This window comes from Suillus paluster (assembly GCF_016628075.1).
Source record: "Suillus paluster strain FC165 chromosome Unknown EDB91scaffold_26, whole genome shotgun sequence".
NCBI lineage: Eukaryota > Fungi > Basidiomycota > Agaricomycetes > Boletales > Suillaceae > Suillus > Suillus paluster.
In genome coordinates, this window is record NW_024537586.1 from 63,789 (window position 1) to 80,120 (window position 16,332).

Consider the following 16,332-nt stretch of genomic DNA (forward strand, 5'->3'; position numbering starts at 1 on the left):
CCGCTCGATCGCTGATCCGACACATACATATTGATATCTGCTCCGACTTATGTCTTCACCTGTGTAAGTACTTACAAATTATATCCTGGTCACTGCCTCATACATAGAAGTATATAACATATCATGTACTTAGATATTTTCCTCAGTCTTAATATTACTTGTCTTCTCGCAGTTACCTCTTGTGAGAATTCTCAGTAGGACCTTGCCTCCCCTGGACACAAGTCTCAACTTGTTGTCACCTCCGACCCTCCGATCCTCCGATCCTCCGACCCTCCGCTCCGACTTAGAGCCATGCTCTAAGTGCTTCCCTTATTCCTCCACCACTATCAATATTCCCCTTGTCCCTTTTCCCATCCTCTGCCTTCCCCGCTCCTACCAAACCTTCCCCCTGCTCCTATCCACCCTCCACATCACTCCCCACCTTCTCTGCTCCGCTCCTAGTCAGCTCGCCACTAGTAGCTCTTACTTCCCGACCCTCAAAGCGGACCGAAGCGGTCCACTCGTCCTATCGTCGGACAATGTTGGACCCGCTCCAAATTCGGGGCACATACTCAGCTAAGGGCGCAGCACAAGAGCTGAAGCCAAGCCCCGACCCCTCTGCCTCCTGAGCTGGCATGGTACCTAACAACAACCATCTTTTCAACCTGTTGTTTCCATCAATAGTTGCGAGCCATTCAAAAGCTAGGGGATGTTCACCCTCTGGCTTGTAAAAGCAGCAGGGACAGGAGTTAAGGAGTCGCCAATTAGGTGTGTTGTACTTAAGCGCTGCTTTGATGATGCAGTCTACGTGATGCAGGATCTTGAGGTAAACATCATATGCGTCGGAAAACTGCGTGTTGAAATAAGGACGGTATGGAATCTAAGAAACAGCATGTAATTAATGTAATATTGATGTAGCAAAAATCATACATTGTGAAGGTGACACAAATTCTTGCACTGCCCTTGTATGCTAAATCGGGGGCAGGTCCTATGAGATTGTCGATAAACAGCAAGTGTGCGCAGGGAAACAGCGACAGTTGGGTGAAGTGGGGAGCAGCCTAGGTAGCCGTGGTAGATAAGACTTTCATTCGGAAAGTTGTGGAAGGGTTGAGGCTGCACAGAGGCGCGCTTTCAACCTGAATATTGTTGGTTAATACAAATCCAACAAGAAAAAAAAAGAAATCACTGAATATATCCACAAGTTCAATATTCTGAAGAGTTAGTGTGTCCAAATGATTGTGTATGGGTTCATCCTCATTTGGAGCGCTGGGCATGCCATCACCATGATCCCAAGTACAATAGTCCAAGTAAGCTTTGACGAGACATTCCATTTGAATGGTCCAATTTGCATTCTGGATGTCAATGCGGTCCTTGTGGGTGCGCGGATCCACATAGCGGCTAGTATATGTTAGAAAAACTACAAGTGCATGAAAAAAAAACTTACCAGCCAGAAATGTCAGCCACTTGCTGAGCTATTCCCTCAAAGGCCTCATACTCACCACCTTCATAGCTAAGGTCTGCTCCTTCCTCACCAGGAGGTGCTATGTATGGTACCAAATTGATATTGACATCATGATCGATGAGCATCGTCTTGACAGCCTCGCGCTCCTCAGACAACATCTCTGCAACAACAGGAAGGACATTTAAGTAATGCTGAGAAAATGATTAGTGTACCTTGTATACACGCTTGATGTTTCACACTGACTTCCTCCTTTCGTTGATTTTGTTGCCCAGCCTTGAGTACACCAATACTCTGGACAGAGTGTCAAAAGGAATGCTCGGCAGCCGCTTTCGACAGCCCTGTGATCCTCTTCACAGATGGGTGCATCATGGGCAGTAGTTGGTGCCACCAGCACAGTGGGTGGCATCCAGAAGGTGATATGGGGCTGAGAAGACGATCCAAGGAGAGAAAAGCTGGTGCTGACATTGCAAATAGTCCTAGAAAGACGAGGACGGTGTCTGTATGGTGAGGGTGGATGTTGTTGGTGGTTGTTGGTGGTTGTTGGTTGGTGGTGGTGGGCAAGAGCAAGGGGCGTGGGAGTGTTACCTCCCCCAGTTTGGAAAGTTAGGTGTATTGGCAGGTGTGTCGGGATGACGAATCCGGGCAGTATAGGCGGCGGACAGTGCTGAGCTACTTACATAGGTAGCATACACAAATAGCTGAAGGTTCCAGGTGATCTGGGACAGGACTTAATGCCGGTGTTGAGTTTTACAGCAAACAAGCCAAACATTAGTAAGTACAGCACGTAATCAACAACTATATTAAGGCTTACTTATTGGGAAGCCCAGGTGTCCAGTTCTGTGATGATGTAACAAATGACGTCTAAGACAACATAGCTTTTGAACACCCACAACCTGCCATGTTTGTCCTCCCCGAAAATAAATTTTGGGGGGAATGAAGCAATGAGGTTTCATGCCGTCTGGATCCGGTGCTTGCGTTTGGAGATATGTGACCAAATGGAGGGACGTAGACCGCACCCCCGCTGGACCAGTACACGTGCAACCTTCTTAGAGGTCGCCATGATGTGAGTAGACAGCAGTTGGTTCAATGATTTATAGAATGTCTGGGTTTTTTTTCTGCCCATTTCATCCCAGAATCTTTTGCAAATGTCAGCTATTGTCTTTGAAGGGAGTACTACCTACCACAGTGGGATGCAGCATTGATTAGCATCTGCTGAACACCTTGTTTTTTTTCCCACTCGGACAAGAAGGGAGTGATATTCACCATGTCCTTAATGAGGGTTTCTTGCGCATCCTTGAATATTCTTCGGTGAGTTTCATTATCGTTGTCATATACCGAGGGTCCAATGGGCTGTAGTGTAGACTGTGAAGGCTCAGCCCGAGTATCCAGAGTATCCTAGGAGTTAGTTAGTAATTGACTATTTGACCAACAAGCAACGATCAGCCCCACCTTGGTGATTGCAGCAAAACACCTCAGCTTTGACTGAAACACACCAGCATATGGATGGAATTGCAGTTCTGATGATTTTGAGGGGCGAGCTTGTGACCTACCGGACTTCGGATGGGTCGGAAGAGGGGAAGGTTTGCCGACGGGTAACAGAGGTTTGAGAGGCTCTAGCTCTCTGAGATGTAGTATCTCATCGAGACGAAATGGCTCATCAAAAGGTACTGGTTCTCCTAGAGATGGGATGTCATCTGCTCTGGGAGGTAAAGTAGACATGCTGTCAATGCACACCATGATATCATGTGGCTGATGGTCGTCCAAGTTGTTGAAGCAGGAAGCAAAGGATGGATCATACGAGGCTGTAGAGTCGATATAAGGTGTATTGATGTTTTCAGATGGGCCGCTGTGAGCGTTGTACAGATGGAATGAGTTGGAAAAAAGAGATAGGTGGGAGGAAAATGGCACTGGCAATCCGTCGCCAGACCTGACAGTGATGGAAGGGTGATGGCCTTCTGCCACAGGTTGCATACTAGTAGTGACGAAGTTGTTATTTGCAAACAGGGGGTAATTATAAAAAGATGACGACGGCTGGTTGTCAGCACGAGAACTGGCAGTATAACTTTGATCATGGTAATTGGAAAAGGATGGGAGTAGATGCTGTGGCCAATCGTCAGAACCGCCGCTGGGATTCGAACTCTCAGCCTGGGCCATTGGTGCATCAAAACGATTGCCAGACTCACCCAAATTCATAGTCACAGCAGCAGCATGGTGTTGGGTGTTAGATCAGTCCTTAGATACTAATAAGTTTTATAATTGCGCCAATCTGGAGAACCCTCAGATCTAGTAAATAAGTTTAATAAAATTGTCTACCAAAAACCGCATTGCCGGAGCCATGAGGCATGGGCGCTATATTACAGATCCCTAATTTGGCTTTCAGCACTGGTATGATTTAATAACCTCTTTTAACTGACCTTCAAATAAGATCATTCTTGCTGCCTCACAGATAGGGGGCAGCTCACCATTTTGCATAGTATTGCAATGAGGCCACAAATCACATTGGATTGAGGCGGAACAACCTGGTAGTAATCGATTAATCCCATGTGTAATAAGACACATTCAATGAAATATATCGCTAATCTGTCCACCAGTTCTCTGATGGCTGAACTGCTGGCCCGGGACTGGAAGTGCTTGAACCTGCCCATCTTCAACAACAAGCACCCGATCGCATATCTTCATCACAGGTGCCTTATGCATCACCATGATAGTAGTCTTCCCAACCTTGGCAGCACATATCATCTCCAATATAGCTATCTGGTTTGCACCATCCGGCGCTGAGGTACATTCATCTAGAATGAGAACCTTGGCTGGGCATGTGAGTGCATGAACAATTTGGAGGCGCTGGGCTTGACCACCTGAGACTAGAGATGCGTTCTCCCCGATGAGGGTGTTGAGCTGATGGAGACGGTGAACACAACTGAGGTTGAGGACTTGGCACATTTGGAGGTATGTGTATGTGCCCTGGGTGATGAGGACAGCGCTGATGTAGAAGAGAAGTGCTTCGGCTAAGTAGATGAGAGCACTGGCTACACCATAAGAACACCCCTCGATGAATGCACCACATACACCAGTGGAAAGACACTGCGAAGTGGCCTTCTTGAATTGAGTCCTGAAGAACAGGTTCAAGAGGCATAGCATGAATACCACGGACCTTGAGAATCGACTGGAGAACAAATCAGAATGTCACTCATAACAATAGCAAAGATAAAACTCACTTTGTAGTACACCCTTGCAACCTCCTCACGAGCCCTCTTATTGCGCACCTCACACTTGGCCATCAAACCCGTCTGCAGACCCATAACTCCAACAAAAACAGGCCCAACAAGCAGTCAACTGCCACCCCCAAGCCATAGCCCAGACAAGTCTAACAGTCATCATCGCGCCAACAGCAACGATCTGGCCCAACACCACAGCGATCAGCATACACGCATCATCCCCATCTTTCATGATGACTTGGGTAAGCTTGGCTGCACCGTTCTCAGGATGGTCAAACCAGCTCTTGTCCTGGCTGAGAACACGGCTGAAAGCGATGTTGCAGAAACGAGTGACCCAGTGCATGGCGCTGATTTCCATAACGAAGAATTTGGAACCGAGGAGAAGCCCAGTCAAGGGCTGTGATGCGGAGTATGAGTCTGCCATAGCTGTTGACCATGCTTGCATCTGAGCCGCCTGTGGAGACTAGGATGATGAGTGGCGAAAGGAGGAATGAGAATATGGGTGTCATCGCTCCACTTAGGAGGCAGATGATGAGCCTGATCAGTAGGAATAGGCAGTGGAGGTACACTCATCTTTGTAAGTTCCGCGACGACATTGAGCATCCAGTTTCCAAGTGTCGCAGTAACAGGGCACATACCACCCAGCGTGGGCGCCATGCTCATGTGTCATTCATGAACTGGGAGCTCATCCTCCTCATCATTCTCCACTGCGAGGATCTCTGCAACTGCATTGTATCCAGGAAGCTCATCTTCAATGTCAAGCCCCCCAGTATGAAGCATCCAAGCAAACTCACCATCTGCTTGCAGGAGGTCCAATTGGAACCCTTGCTTGATGACAGAGCCTTCCCACATGATGTAGACAAAGTCTTGTTCTTCAATTGAGGCAATGTTGTGCGTGATGATGATGGTGGTGCAGTTTTGGCGCCATCGGCAAATAGTGGCCATGATAAGTGCGCGAGTTGGGGGGTCTAAGGCTGATGTTGCTCCATCTGAAACGAGATTACAAGATTAGGATAAGAGATCACAAGATTAGGGTAAGAATATGAGAGGGAGACGGGAACTTACCAAGAATCAAGACATCAGGGTCACATATCTGCGCCCGCACGATTGCAAATATCTGGCATTGTCCACCGCTCAACTGGATGCCTTCTGCATCAGTGCCACTCAATAGTGTCTCGTAGCTTTGATCTAAACCTAGCACCCAAGACTCGAGCATCACAACTCTGCATGCTTCTTCTACTTCGCCTCTACTAATGTCCTCTATATGTTTGCCTTTGCCTATGGTGCCGAGGGCTATGTTCTCGCAAAGGCTTCCAGGGAAGACTGGTGCAGACTGAGGTGGGTTTGGAGTCAATGGGCAAGTGATGCAAGGGGCTGATGGGTCAAAAGCAGTCAAACCACAACTAGTAAATACCATACAAGGACAGTACAAGTACACCACGCACCCACCAGGACTGTGTGATGCGTGACCTGACTCGCACAACACCACGTAGCTCATCATCAATGCATCATCGACAACAATGAGGGCATGAGGAGTCAGAACAATAGAGTAGGACTCTACTGAAGGTACCACGTGGATGACTTTTGGTGATCATTCCGAGATTTTTGAACATACCATGACTTTTGGGTTATCATGTAGATTTTTTATACAAAATGATTCAATTTATTATTGTCTCCTCTGGGCCATCATACTAATGTGTATTGCTTGGAAAATTAGATGTCTGACAACAATTCAATAATCAATTGGCGTGTGTGTCATATCCCGTACCTCCAGATCCGGAATTCCGGATCTACTTCATTAAATTCTGGTCCTCTGTCCTGCTATTCCACCCGGTGCTCCGCCTTCATCTCCGCACTCACCCCTAACTCCTTTTAGATTAGCTATTGCTCTGGTTACTGGTTATGTCCTATTCCGCTATGCTTACTGATTCATCCATTCTTACTTCATTTCCGACTTCACTGCTTTGATCCATTACACTTAGTAATAGACTTTCCACATGCTTCATACATAGCACTTACCTTTGCTCACTGATTTACTTACATGATACCTACAGTATATAAACCCCTGTAATACTCCAGAACTCCTTAGTTCAAATATCATCTTAGTTCTGCTCATTCCTGCAATCTCCAGACTTGAGTCTCATCTTTTGTCCACCTCTGAGTCTTAGGGGTTAAACCTTAGGACTAATCCTCTGGCTCTACCTTAGGGTAGTCTAACCTCTGTTCTGTTTCTACTCTGGACTTCTGTAGTAGCCTTACTCTGTCCCCACATAGTCTTCTGGAGTTCCCCTGAACTCCACCGATGTATTGTCCTCCAGAACTCCCTGGACTTCCCCTCTGCCCACCGGGAATTAAGGGCACATACTCAGGTAAGGTGCGCAGTGCATGAGCTGAAGCTGAAGCCCTTTGAGCAACCTCCTCCTTGAGCATGACCTTAACAGTGTGTGAACATTGAAGTTGGCGTAAAGCAGTAGATTTTATGGCTCGAAAATTAGATTCTTAGTTTGCAACACAAATTTGTGTGTCTCATTTTGTCCAGCTGAACCCCTCATACTAGTTGTACCGTTAAAGTTGTGAATCAGAGGTTTCATGTACTATTTTCGTTTGTCTATAGTGACTCATATAGTGACTAGTAGGTGAATTCGAGTCTTGTAGTAATTTACACTACCATGACTTTTCCTCCATTACTGGCACGACTGTGCCTTTCCTTTGTTGTTCTTCGCCATACTCAATAATATCAAGGACAGACTGCCACTCAGTGCCTGATTTCTCCTGGCAGATGCACTTGATGGTTGGAGTATGACTCAGAGATATTGCAATGTTCTCATTGTCAGTGTTGACATCATCGCGACTGTTGATCGTCCTCTTGCAAGTCTGATGAGTAGCAGTAGCAGTACAAGAAGCTTGAGCTCATATGATGTGATAGCCTCTGGGGCCAACTTCAGGTTTCTAACTTCAAGATCAGTACAATGAAATCAAGAATGCAGATGCAGACACCCACTGTTTTTAATGCTCAGACAGGCCTTTGATTTTTCAATATCTTGTCCGAACACAACTAAAACATAAGTGAGCATGTTCCAAGCAAAGTGTTTCAGTGATAGCTTACTTCTTGATACTTTCGAAGCTGCACGAGCACAGCTAGTACCTCCACAATATTAGAGTCCAAGTCAGGTGTGAGACTGGGAGAGATCTCCCCCAGGTTAGTAGGAATCATGACAGTTGCTGATGCAGATGGTGGTTTATGCCACAACACATCAGTACTACTAGTGGGGTCAAGTACCATGGAGGGTTGACTTGGAGCATCAGCCTGAGTATTCAAGTCAGGACTTCCAGTGGGAGATGACAGGGTAGCTGCCGGTGACTCGTGGGTTGTGAAAGGGTCTGTTATGGGTATGTCATCACCACTGCCAGTGGTTTCAGATGAAGAAAATCAGACACTTGATCATGAGCATATTCAAACATAGCTGCTATGTTGAAGCTGGTTGTGATCCAACAGTTTAGTTTAAGCCTGGTCCTGACTGATGAGTTCTTATAGTTGTTTGTAACTGCTGGTAACCAACTACATACGGTATGGCAGAGCATGCATGTCATACCAAATAGCTGATGCATGCATGCATATGTTAATGACATGGTCACAGAAGATACAGTACTGTACCAATTATGGTATGTGCTAGATTTCAAATGATTATAAGTTTACTTTCTCCGAGGGATGTAGTTACCAGTTTTGGTATGTGCTGGGTTCCTAAGTTTACTTTCTCCGAGCATGATACAGTTACCAGTTTAGGTATGTGCCAGGGTGCTAAGTTACGAAGCATATGTTACTAGTGATGATATGGGCTGGGTTTCAACAGGGTTCTCCAAAGTCATGCCTTCTTCTGGATGCCTCGTCACACAGGAATATTCATTCCTGGCTTGCAGGCTCCATGAGTTAACAGCTTTTACAATGTGAGAGTACTATTGGTTCAGGGAGAATCTTCGGCGATGGTTCCTTTCAAACTCCGATGGCCTATTTACCAATCATGAAGTTACCCACCGTGAAAATAGTACCTCCTTCATGCCTTCAGGACAGTAATGTTAAACCCAGTGTCCTGCATTGATGAACTTCAAACTGAAGTTTCATACCTTACTAAGGCACCATCTACACCTCCTTGACACCCTCACCATTCCTCCTTTGTTGGGAGTCCTAGTACATCCAGCTGCCATTCAAGCTCTCTGCCAAGCTCTCCGAGTCTCTTGTCTGTATCTGTGACAGGATCAGGTAGTGATGATTCATGATACATTATTGGTCATCAGATAGACTCAAATATAAAAATGACAGCGACCAGCACTACCCCAGATGCAGAATTTCCGTGCACACCTAATTCCAACCATTCCAGCGGCATATGCCATATCGCTTACACCTCTGTTGAGGCTGGATCGCTGACTCCAAATCCTTCTCCTGAGAACCAACACAGCGATGCTTCCCATCCCCATTACTCCAGCTCGTCTGAAGAGGAACATATTTTTGATGGATTGTTAGACAACCTCAACTGTGACCAGGGTACATCAAAAAGTGTTGAGCAGAAGGTAAGTCCTAATTTTCATACATATATTATAGCTCTCATGATATGTGCTACATTTCTAGGTGATGGAGGCATACTCGAGGCATATAGGAAAACTTAGTGCGAGCTCTTTCCACTGCATTATTCGCTACCTGGAAGCAGTTCGTGAACGCCAATGCATGTGCTACTACATGTCATGCTGGGATGTCGTAGTAGTCACTTTGGTCACCCCATTTCAGGTACCTCTTAGGTTGTATTATACCTATAGAGGTTTTCACCTAGGGGGTACTTTTCAGGTGGTCTGCCCATGTTTGTGTGGTCTTTCCCCAAGTGTATAGGGTCCAAAATGAAATGTATTTAGACCACACATACATTGGGGATTTCCCATGGTGTAGGGGTGTCAGGGGTCCTATTATGACCCAAAATTTTGGACCAAAAAATTGAAAATTGTGGTTTTTTTTTGTCCTCTCACCCACCTCAGGCAGCACTTCTTGGTGGTAATAAAGGGTTCACAGACCTGGTTTCTATATTATGGCAACAGTGTCTAGTCCTCAACACTAGCCAACACAATTTTCTTCACCACATACATGATTCTTGATGTTTTCTGGTTATTATACATGCTCTAAAGAACTACGATACTTGACAATAATGATTTTTAAGGTGGATTTCACAGAACTCACAGAGCTTAGTAAAGCTTGACAAACTTTGGCTAAATCAGTCTTGATATCAGGTTGTAGTCTGCAGCTCGCACTGGCATGACAGTTGAACTTTGAAATGAGACTTGAAAAACACAAGGACATAAAATATACATTGAAACCATTAAGAGAGTCACCAGGGAAAGCCAACATGCTTGTGAGGTATTGAGTGTCAAACACAAGCACATAAAATATATGTTGAAATCATTAAGAGAGTCACCGGGGAAAGCCAACATGCTTGTGATGTATCGAGCGTCAAACACAAGCACATAGAATATACATTGAAACCATTAAGAGAGTCACCAGAGGAAGGACCACAGAGACATGTGGGAGGGACCATGGTGAATGGTAAATGACTATAGGGAGATATGGGAAGGACCACAGTGGATGGGAAAGACCATATAGAGATATGGGAAGACCCAAGGTAAATAAGAAAGGATTGTAGGGAGGGACCACAGTGAGTGGGAAAGGACCATATAAACATGTGGGAAGGACCACGGTGGATGGGAAATGGCCATAGGGGCATATGGGAAGGACCACAGCAAATAAGAAAGGATCATAGGGAAGACCACAGTAAATGGGAAATGACCATAGTGAATAAGAAAGGACCATATAAACATGTGGGACAGACCACAGTGGATGGGAAATGGCCATAGGGACATATGGGAAGGACCACAGGGGATGGGAAATGGCCATAGGGACATATGGGAAGGACCATGGGGGATGGGAAATGGCCATAGGGACATATGGGAAGGACCGACATGAGTGGGAAAGGACCACAGTGAATAGGAAAGGACAATATCACATGTCAGTACAAACACATCATCATTATCATCAAGTTCATCATTGTTGAGACAGCATAGCCCTACAGTAGCACTCAAGCAAAACAAAACTTTGAAACCTTTGATTGAAATTGCTAGGAATGTGTCCACTTTCTATCCCTCAGAATTTGTACTTGTTACAGTCCCCTAAACTAAAACCTAAGTTCTGTGTGCAATTAGGCTTATGTATTTAATTGTCTATCAAATGGTCAGGCAAGCTGTATGGTGGGGATTAGAGGACTAGCAATGTCAGAAAAGTTGGAAGAGATTCAGGAAATTATGTGACACAGTTCAGGCAAAATTTAGCGGCTCAGCTCGCACCGAATTTTGGAGTCTGACGCTTGAAAACCATAATAATAGATTAAATAATTAAATATATTAAAATCCTCGAACACCAATTTGAGTTGAGCAAACACAAAATTCTCACTTCAAGTTCCAAGCAAATGAAATGAATAGATCATAAGGGTAGGCATGTATCATAAGTAACTCTGAATCATGAGTGACAAGAAAAGCATATGAAAAGCATACGAAAAGCATATAAGAAACATAAGAAAAACATAAGAAAAGGACAGCATGATATAACACAATTAGTAGATATTATCAAAAGTGGGCGTGAGCAAGGGCTGCACAGTTAGTAATACTCATATTCATCTTCTTCGATGATTGCACGGCAATCAGGAGATGCAGGGCGGATACTCGAAGGTCTGACAGTTGAATGATTGCGGCGCTGTGAGGAACCAGTGCAAGAAGTTGGCACAACGGAGGAATGTGATGGTAGCTGAGAACGGGAGGTGCTGGCAATTGGTGCAGAACTTACATGTGCCTGTGATTGGGCGTGGCCTAAAGGTATACGAGAACTAATACAATAGGGTGACAATTAGCAAACACATTTAAAAGTCAGGGTATAGCAATGCACTTCTCATGGACCCTGACACGGTGCCTCTCCTCCACTGTTTCATGCTCCAGATCTTCAGTCTCCCAAGCAGATTCATAATGGGGCCACGTCCATTTGCGAGTATCTGGGTTGTATGTTGGCATAGCATTGTCAAAAGCATGTTGATATCGACGTGGTCCATTGTGTGAACGCTCATATTGAGAGCGGGAGGGATATGTCACATCCCTGACGTGCGAATAACCTGAGGTTGACATAGGAGTTGATACACGTGAAATAGGAGGGGGAGACAAAAACTGGGAAGATGGTGTTGGTGGCAACGAAGGCGGGAGTTCCTCAAAAACTCGGTTAGTAGGGTGACGCGAGTGCGGAGCTTCCTGGGGTGGTGATGAAGGCGGGAAATTATCATAGATGGCTCGGTTAGTATGGTGACGAGAGCACAAAGCTTCATGATTGGAGCACAAAGCTTCCTGATTGGAGCGTGAAACTTCCTGATTGGAGCATGAAGCTTCCTGATTGGAGCGCAAAGCTCCCATAGTTGAGCATGAAGCTTCCTGATTGGAGTGCAAAGCTCCCATAGTTGAGTGTGAAGCTTCCTGATTGGGGCGCGAAGCTCCCATAGTTGAGCATGAAGCTTCCTGATTGGAGCACAAAGCTTCCTGATTGGAGTGCGAAGCTCCCATAGTCGAGCGCAAAGCTGTTAGATCAGACACTGCAGGTTTCTTGATTACCTGTTTGGTGTGGCATCTAGGAGTGTCGTCTTGGGTGTCGTCTTGTGGAAGATCCTTGATGAATTTCTCTGAGTCTTGGAGGGAGCGAACAACCTTGCCGTTAGTGTTGATGATGAGTGGGATGAGGCACATGCTTGTGGCCTGTGTCTCAACAGTAAGGATATCACCTGTAGTCGTTATATCAGCTCATGTATGTTTAGAGCAGCCAAAAACGTACTTTCAGGCCATCTGCTGATATGCAAGACAACACTTGGCTCCTCCACCATCGCCCCCTTCTTCCTTCCTTTGTCACCCAACTTCTTGGACTTGCCTTTGCGCTTCTTTGCCTTTGCTGCCTCCGCCTCACTATCGTCGTCAAGACCTAACTCAGCCTTGTACATCGCTCCAAGATGGAGCCTGAGATACGGAGCTACCAATGCATGTAGATGACTTGCAGATAGAGCCTTTAGATCAAAATCTGGGCCGGGCGGGGGAACACCAGTGGGCCAGTCGTGAATGCAAAGCTTCTCGGTATACAGGATGTCCAACATGGTCAGCCACCTGCTATTGGAAGTTTTGAGCGGATGGCCAGCCTCAGCTACCCAGTATTTAGTCAGTAGATTAGAAGGATAATCCAATAAGAAACCTACCAAACTTCTCACTAATCATCATGGGTGCGACCTTTCTATTCCTATCCCTGGCAGGCTTGCCGTTGCACAAAAGGCTACCATTTGGAGCAGTGGAAGAGGCGGGGAGGAAGCTGAAAGTCTTGCCTTCAGCATGTGCAGCTTCTAAGTCTTTGTACCTGAAAGTAAATTTAGCACCGACCTCTATAATCAACAAAAGGCGTACTTAAGGATTGTAGTGAGCTCATCTAACCAACACTTAATATCAAGTTGGTGTGAATTGATGAGGGCTTTGACCATGTCAGAGCCGGCAAACAGCCCTGACGCCTGATGGCCTGCCTCTTCATCACCTGGAAATATGGCAACACCGGCAATGTGAATGCCATGGGTGCGATGCCAGTATGCAGCCTTGATAGTAGTTAGTCTTTGGATTGAGGTTGGATGAATGCCACACTTACTGATTTTGTGAAAGCATCACAAACACCCATCATAAGACCTGCAGCAGAACATGATGTAAAGTCCTCAGTTGTACCTGCTGACAGCACAATCCCAGTTTTCCTGTATCTCCTTCCACAACGATGCGTGCTGAGGATCATCCTGTGGGTGGGCTTTGTAATGAGCTCACTGCTTCACCTTCCAAGCCTTGATGTCCTCTGCAAAAGTGATTAGGACTAAGTAGAATAATTGTGAGGATAACGACACACCTGGCGACACAACTCCCGATACTCCTTTAGGCAGGGGATGGGTAGCTGCGAACCACGTCTGGTGTTGGTTCCACAGAGACTCTTTGCGGGTAGCCTTCATAGTCAACCCAGCCTCGATGAGGATCGTCTGCACACTCTTCCCATATTCTTGACCCAGTGTTCTGGCAGCTTCCAACGTCTTCTTCCCAAGCTCTTGCGCCTTTAAGATGCCTACTTGGGGCATTCTTCCTTTGGTCTTCACAAAGTCTTCATCGTCCTCATCTTCGCTTCCGTGATGTTCATCGACCTCAACCGTTACCTTGAGCTTTTGCTTTTGCTTGGCCATCAATCGCGGTGGAGATGGGGGATTGTCTTCAGAGGAATCCTCATTGTCTTCACTGTGATTCACAGCAATATCATGATCAGTAGTTTGTTGCGCTTTCTTCTGCTGCTCTTCGTCAACAGCCTAGTCACTGTTGGATGGAGAGCTCTCTTCACCGGCACTGCGATCAGGTGCATATGACTTGATGCCACCTGACCTACGCGGGCGGCCATTAGTAGAAGTAGCTGTATTCAATATTAGTTGAGCTATGAAATACGAAAAATGTTCAAGACTTACCTGAAGTTTTGTGACCATCATCATTCCCACCATCCTCTGGGTAGTGTGACTCGGTAGAGGTACCTGCATTTACTATTAGTTAAGCTATTAAATACAAAAGAATTGACTGACCTGAAGTATCATTGCCATGATCCTTGTTGCTATACCCTGCATCGTGGGACTCAGTACAAGTAGCTACATTACTATTGGTTGAGCTATGAAATACGAAAGAGTGAATATGTCTCACCTGAAGTCTCTTGGTCGTTGTCATTGCTACCATTGAGATCGTTTGTCTGACTTTGAGAGATAGCATTCGGATTCTTGCTCGCAGCAGTGGCAGTGTTCTCCAGTGATGGGTGTAGGAGCTGGCAAATGACAAGTTAAGACAGGACGTTCACACCATAATAAAATGCTTGCCTGATTGTACATCACCTTCTTGGATGTCAGCAGATATTCTTCATCTGCAAGAAGGCAAAATTTGGCACAGTGTTAACGAAGTGCCATCTTTTTTGAATTATTGATGAGCGCCTTGAGAAACTAGTCTCAAAAATCTCCTCTTCAGCAGATGAGGTCATGGGGCCAGAACACTTGGACCGTGCAAGCGGATGAGGCTTGGGTGGAGGATGAATAGACAGCTAAGAGGTCAGTGTGGATATCAACATATGGCAATCACAACTTACCTCTGGATGGTTGTCGCCGTGGCCGATAACATTCTTGGGGCCAGCGCGACGGTGGGGGCCAGGGCAAGACCATTTTGGAGGTTTGAAGGACTAAAATAATGGGAAATCAACCATGATGGACAAAGCTTGAAACAAGAAGACTTGCCTCGACATTATCCACATTGGACTCCTTACAAATATCTGCTGCCTTCCTGTGAGTCTTGACATGATAGAGGAGTCAGCTGCTCAAGACATCAAGGAAAGAAAAAAAATACCTTGCGTTGATCAGGCAGAGGTGGGCGCCTGATATGACAACCTGAGCGGGTAGTAACAGCAGGCATTTTCAAGAGAAATGATAGTGTTCCTACGATCGCAGAGATACGTAGAACACAAGTTGAGAACTCAAAGTCTGCTCAACAATGTTTGACTGACACGAAGTCAGACAATGTAAGAATAAGTGGGAGAGCAAACTGAAAACAATATTGGATTGAGAAGGTAGAATTTGACGTGCTCGAACTTGAGACTCATTACCTTTATACTTTGAAAATGATGGGTGTTGTTGTGATTATTGCTATTAGTAGTGGGGCACAGCCCTGAAGCTAAACATGGTTAGCGGTAAATAATGAAACCATAATTGCAATAGCGACCTTGGCCATACTGTAGGTCGGGGGTAGTGGCTACGTACAATGCCAGACCCCTTACAAGTGACTAAGATTGATTAAGTCAGAGACCTAGCTACATCTGAGAGAGGCCTCACTTTACATTCACAATTTGAAGCTTTCTCTAGCGTTCCTCAACCTTAAGCGAGCGCTCTCATTGGTGGAGAGGACTCCCGGACAAACCTAATTGATGCTACACGCTCGGCTGTGTACAGGCTCCACTCAATGAGCAATTTGAACATTTAGATGTAGGAGATCTAACTGTTTTGAGAACTTACATTTTCAAGAAGTGATAAGAATATCGGCTGGTAGGTCACCATATCATATGGTTAGAGACACATCCAGGCCTGCCAATTGCTTAAGAACAAGTCAGACACCTAAAAGTATACTTACCTGAGCACCAGGCATTAGCAAATGAATGTTGAGAGATGAGAAGGCTGCTCATTTCCTAAAAAAAAATAAGTCAGGACGTTACAGTATATCATCAAGAGCGTAAGGTACATGTAGATTTCGTCCAGTAGATGAGGGATTAAGCGTGAGCTGGCTGCTCCAGATACTAGCATGGCCAAGGTGTGAGGTACGTGTTTGACCATCTGGGCGGAAGGTTAGTGTTCGTGGAGGTGAAAAGATAAGGTGAGAATACTCACTTCACGGGCCCACAGCAGTGTTTTCATCTCTTGTTGCATACCGTGCTTACTACGGAATTCATGTGCAATTCATTCCTCTAGCAGGTGTTCTTTGATCTGGCCATTGGGGAATCAGTCTGCGAGGTCACCGATGAGGCCAAAGGAT

At 45.7% G+C, this 16,332-nt stretch overlaps 5 protein-coding genes across 5 annotated transcripts; all 5 read right to left on the bottom strand.

Annotated features, from left to right (window-relative positions):
- Positions 1–903: 903 nt before the first annotated feature.
- EDB91DRAFT_1053382 (uncharacterized protein) lies at positions 904–1,566 on the bottom strand (the record flags this gene model as incomplete). The annotated part of the gene is made up of 3 exons (XM_041313746.1): positions 904–1,107; positions 1,146–1,377; positions 1,424–1,566. The coding sequence occupies 3 exons, from the start codon at positions 1,564–1,566 to the stop codon at positions 904–906; spliced, it is 579 nt and encodes a 192-aa protein (XP_041177084.1).
- Positions 1,567–4,000: 2,434 nt separating this feature from the next.
- On the bottom strand, positions 4,001–5,080 carry EDB91DRAFT_1248450 (P-loop containing nucleoside triphosphate hydrolase protein; the record flags this gene model as incomplete). The annotated part of the gene is made up of 4 exons (XM_041322938.1): positions 4,001–4,446; positions 4,508–4,604; positions 4,657–4,728; positions 4,811–5,080. The coding sequence occupies 4 exons, from the start codon at positions 5,078–5,080 to the stop codon at positions 4,001–4,003; spliced, it is 885 nt and encodes a 294-aa protein (XP_041177085.1).
- A 242-nt stretch (positions 5,081–5,322) lies between these two features.
- EDB91DRAFT_1282907 (P-loop containing nucleoside triphosphate hydrolase protein) lies at positions 5,323–6,102 on the bottom strand (the record flags this gene model as incomplete). The annotated part of the gene is made up of 2 exons (XM_041324756.1): positions 5,722–6,102; positions 5,323–5,645 (listed from the first exon to the last, which is right to left on the bottom strand). The coding sequence occupies exons 1-2, from the start codon at positions 6,071–6,073 to the stop codon at positions 5,323–5,325; spliced, it is 675 nt and encodes a 224-aa protein (XP_041177086.1). The 5' UTR covers positions 6,074–6,102.
- A 1,567-nt stretch (positions 6,103–7,669) lies between these two features.
- Positions 7,670–9,816, bottom strand: EDB91DRAFT_1082103 (uncharacterized protein; the record flags this gene model as incomplete). Its single annotated transcript, XM_041315453.1, has 11 exons — positions 7,670–7,711; positions 7,763–8,037; positions 8,224–8,256; positions 8,354–8,455; positions 8,671–8,714; positions 8,818–8,899; positions 9,055–9,142; positions 9,296–9,349; positions 9,570–9,606; positions 9,674–9,721; positions 9,785–9,816. The coding sequence occupies 11 exons, from the start codon at positions 9,814–9,816 to the stop codon at positions 7,670–7,672; spliced, it is 837 nt and encodes a 278-aa protein (XP_041177087.1).
- Positions 9,817–11,344: 1,528 nt separating this feature from the next.
- Positions 11,345–15,222, bottom strand: EDB91DRAFT_1248452 (uncharacterized protein; the record flags this gene model as incomplete). The annotated part of the gene is made up of 18 exons (XM_041322939.1): positions 11,345–11,570; positions 11,630–12,503; positions 12,554–12,913; positions 12,966–13,120; positions 13,168–13,349; positions 13,400–13,437; positions 13,487–13,538; positions 13,575–13,594; positions 13,646–14,017; positions 14,099–14,191; positions 14,244–14,306; positions 14,355–14,417; positions 14,470–14,587; positions 14,655–14,683; positions 14,761–14,857; positions 14,903–14,992; positions 15,054–15,101; positions 15,157–15,222. The coding sequence occupies 18 exons, from the start codon at positions 15,220–15,222 to the stop codon at positions 11,345–11,347; spliced, it is 2,946 nt and encodes a 981-aa protein (XP_041177088.1).
- Positions 15,223–16,332: the final 1,110 nt, after the last annotated feature.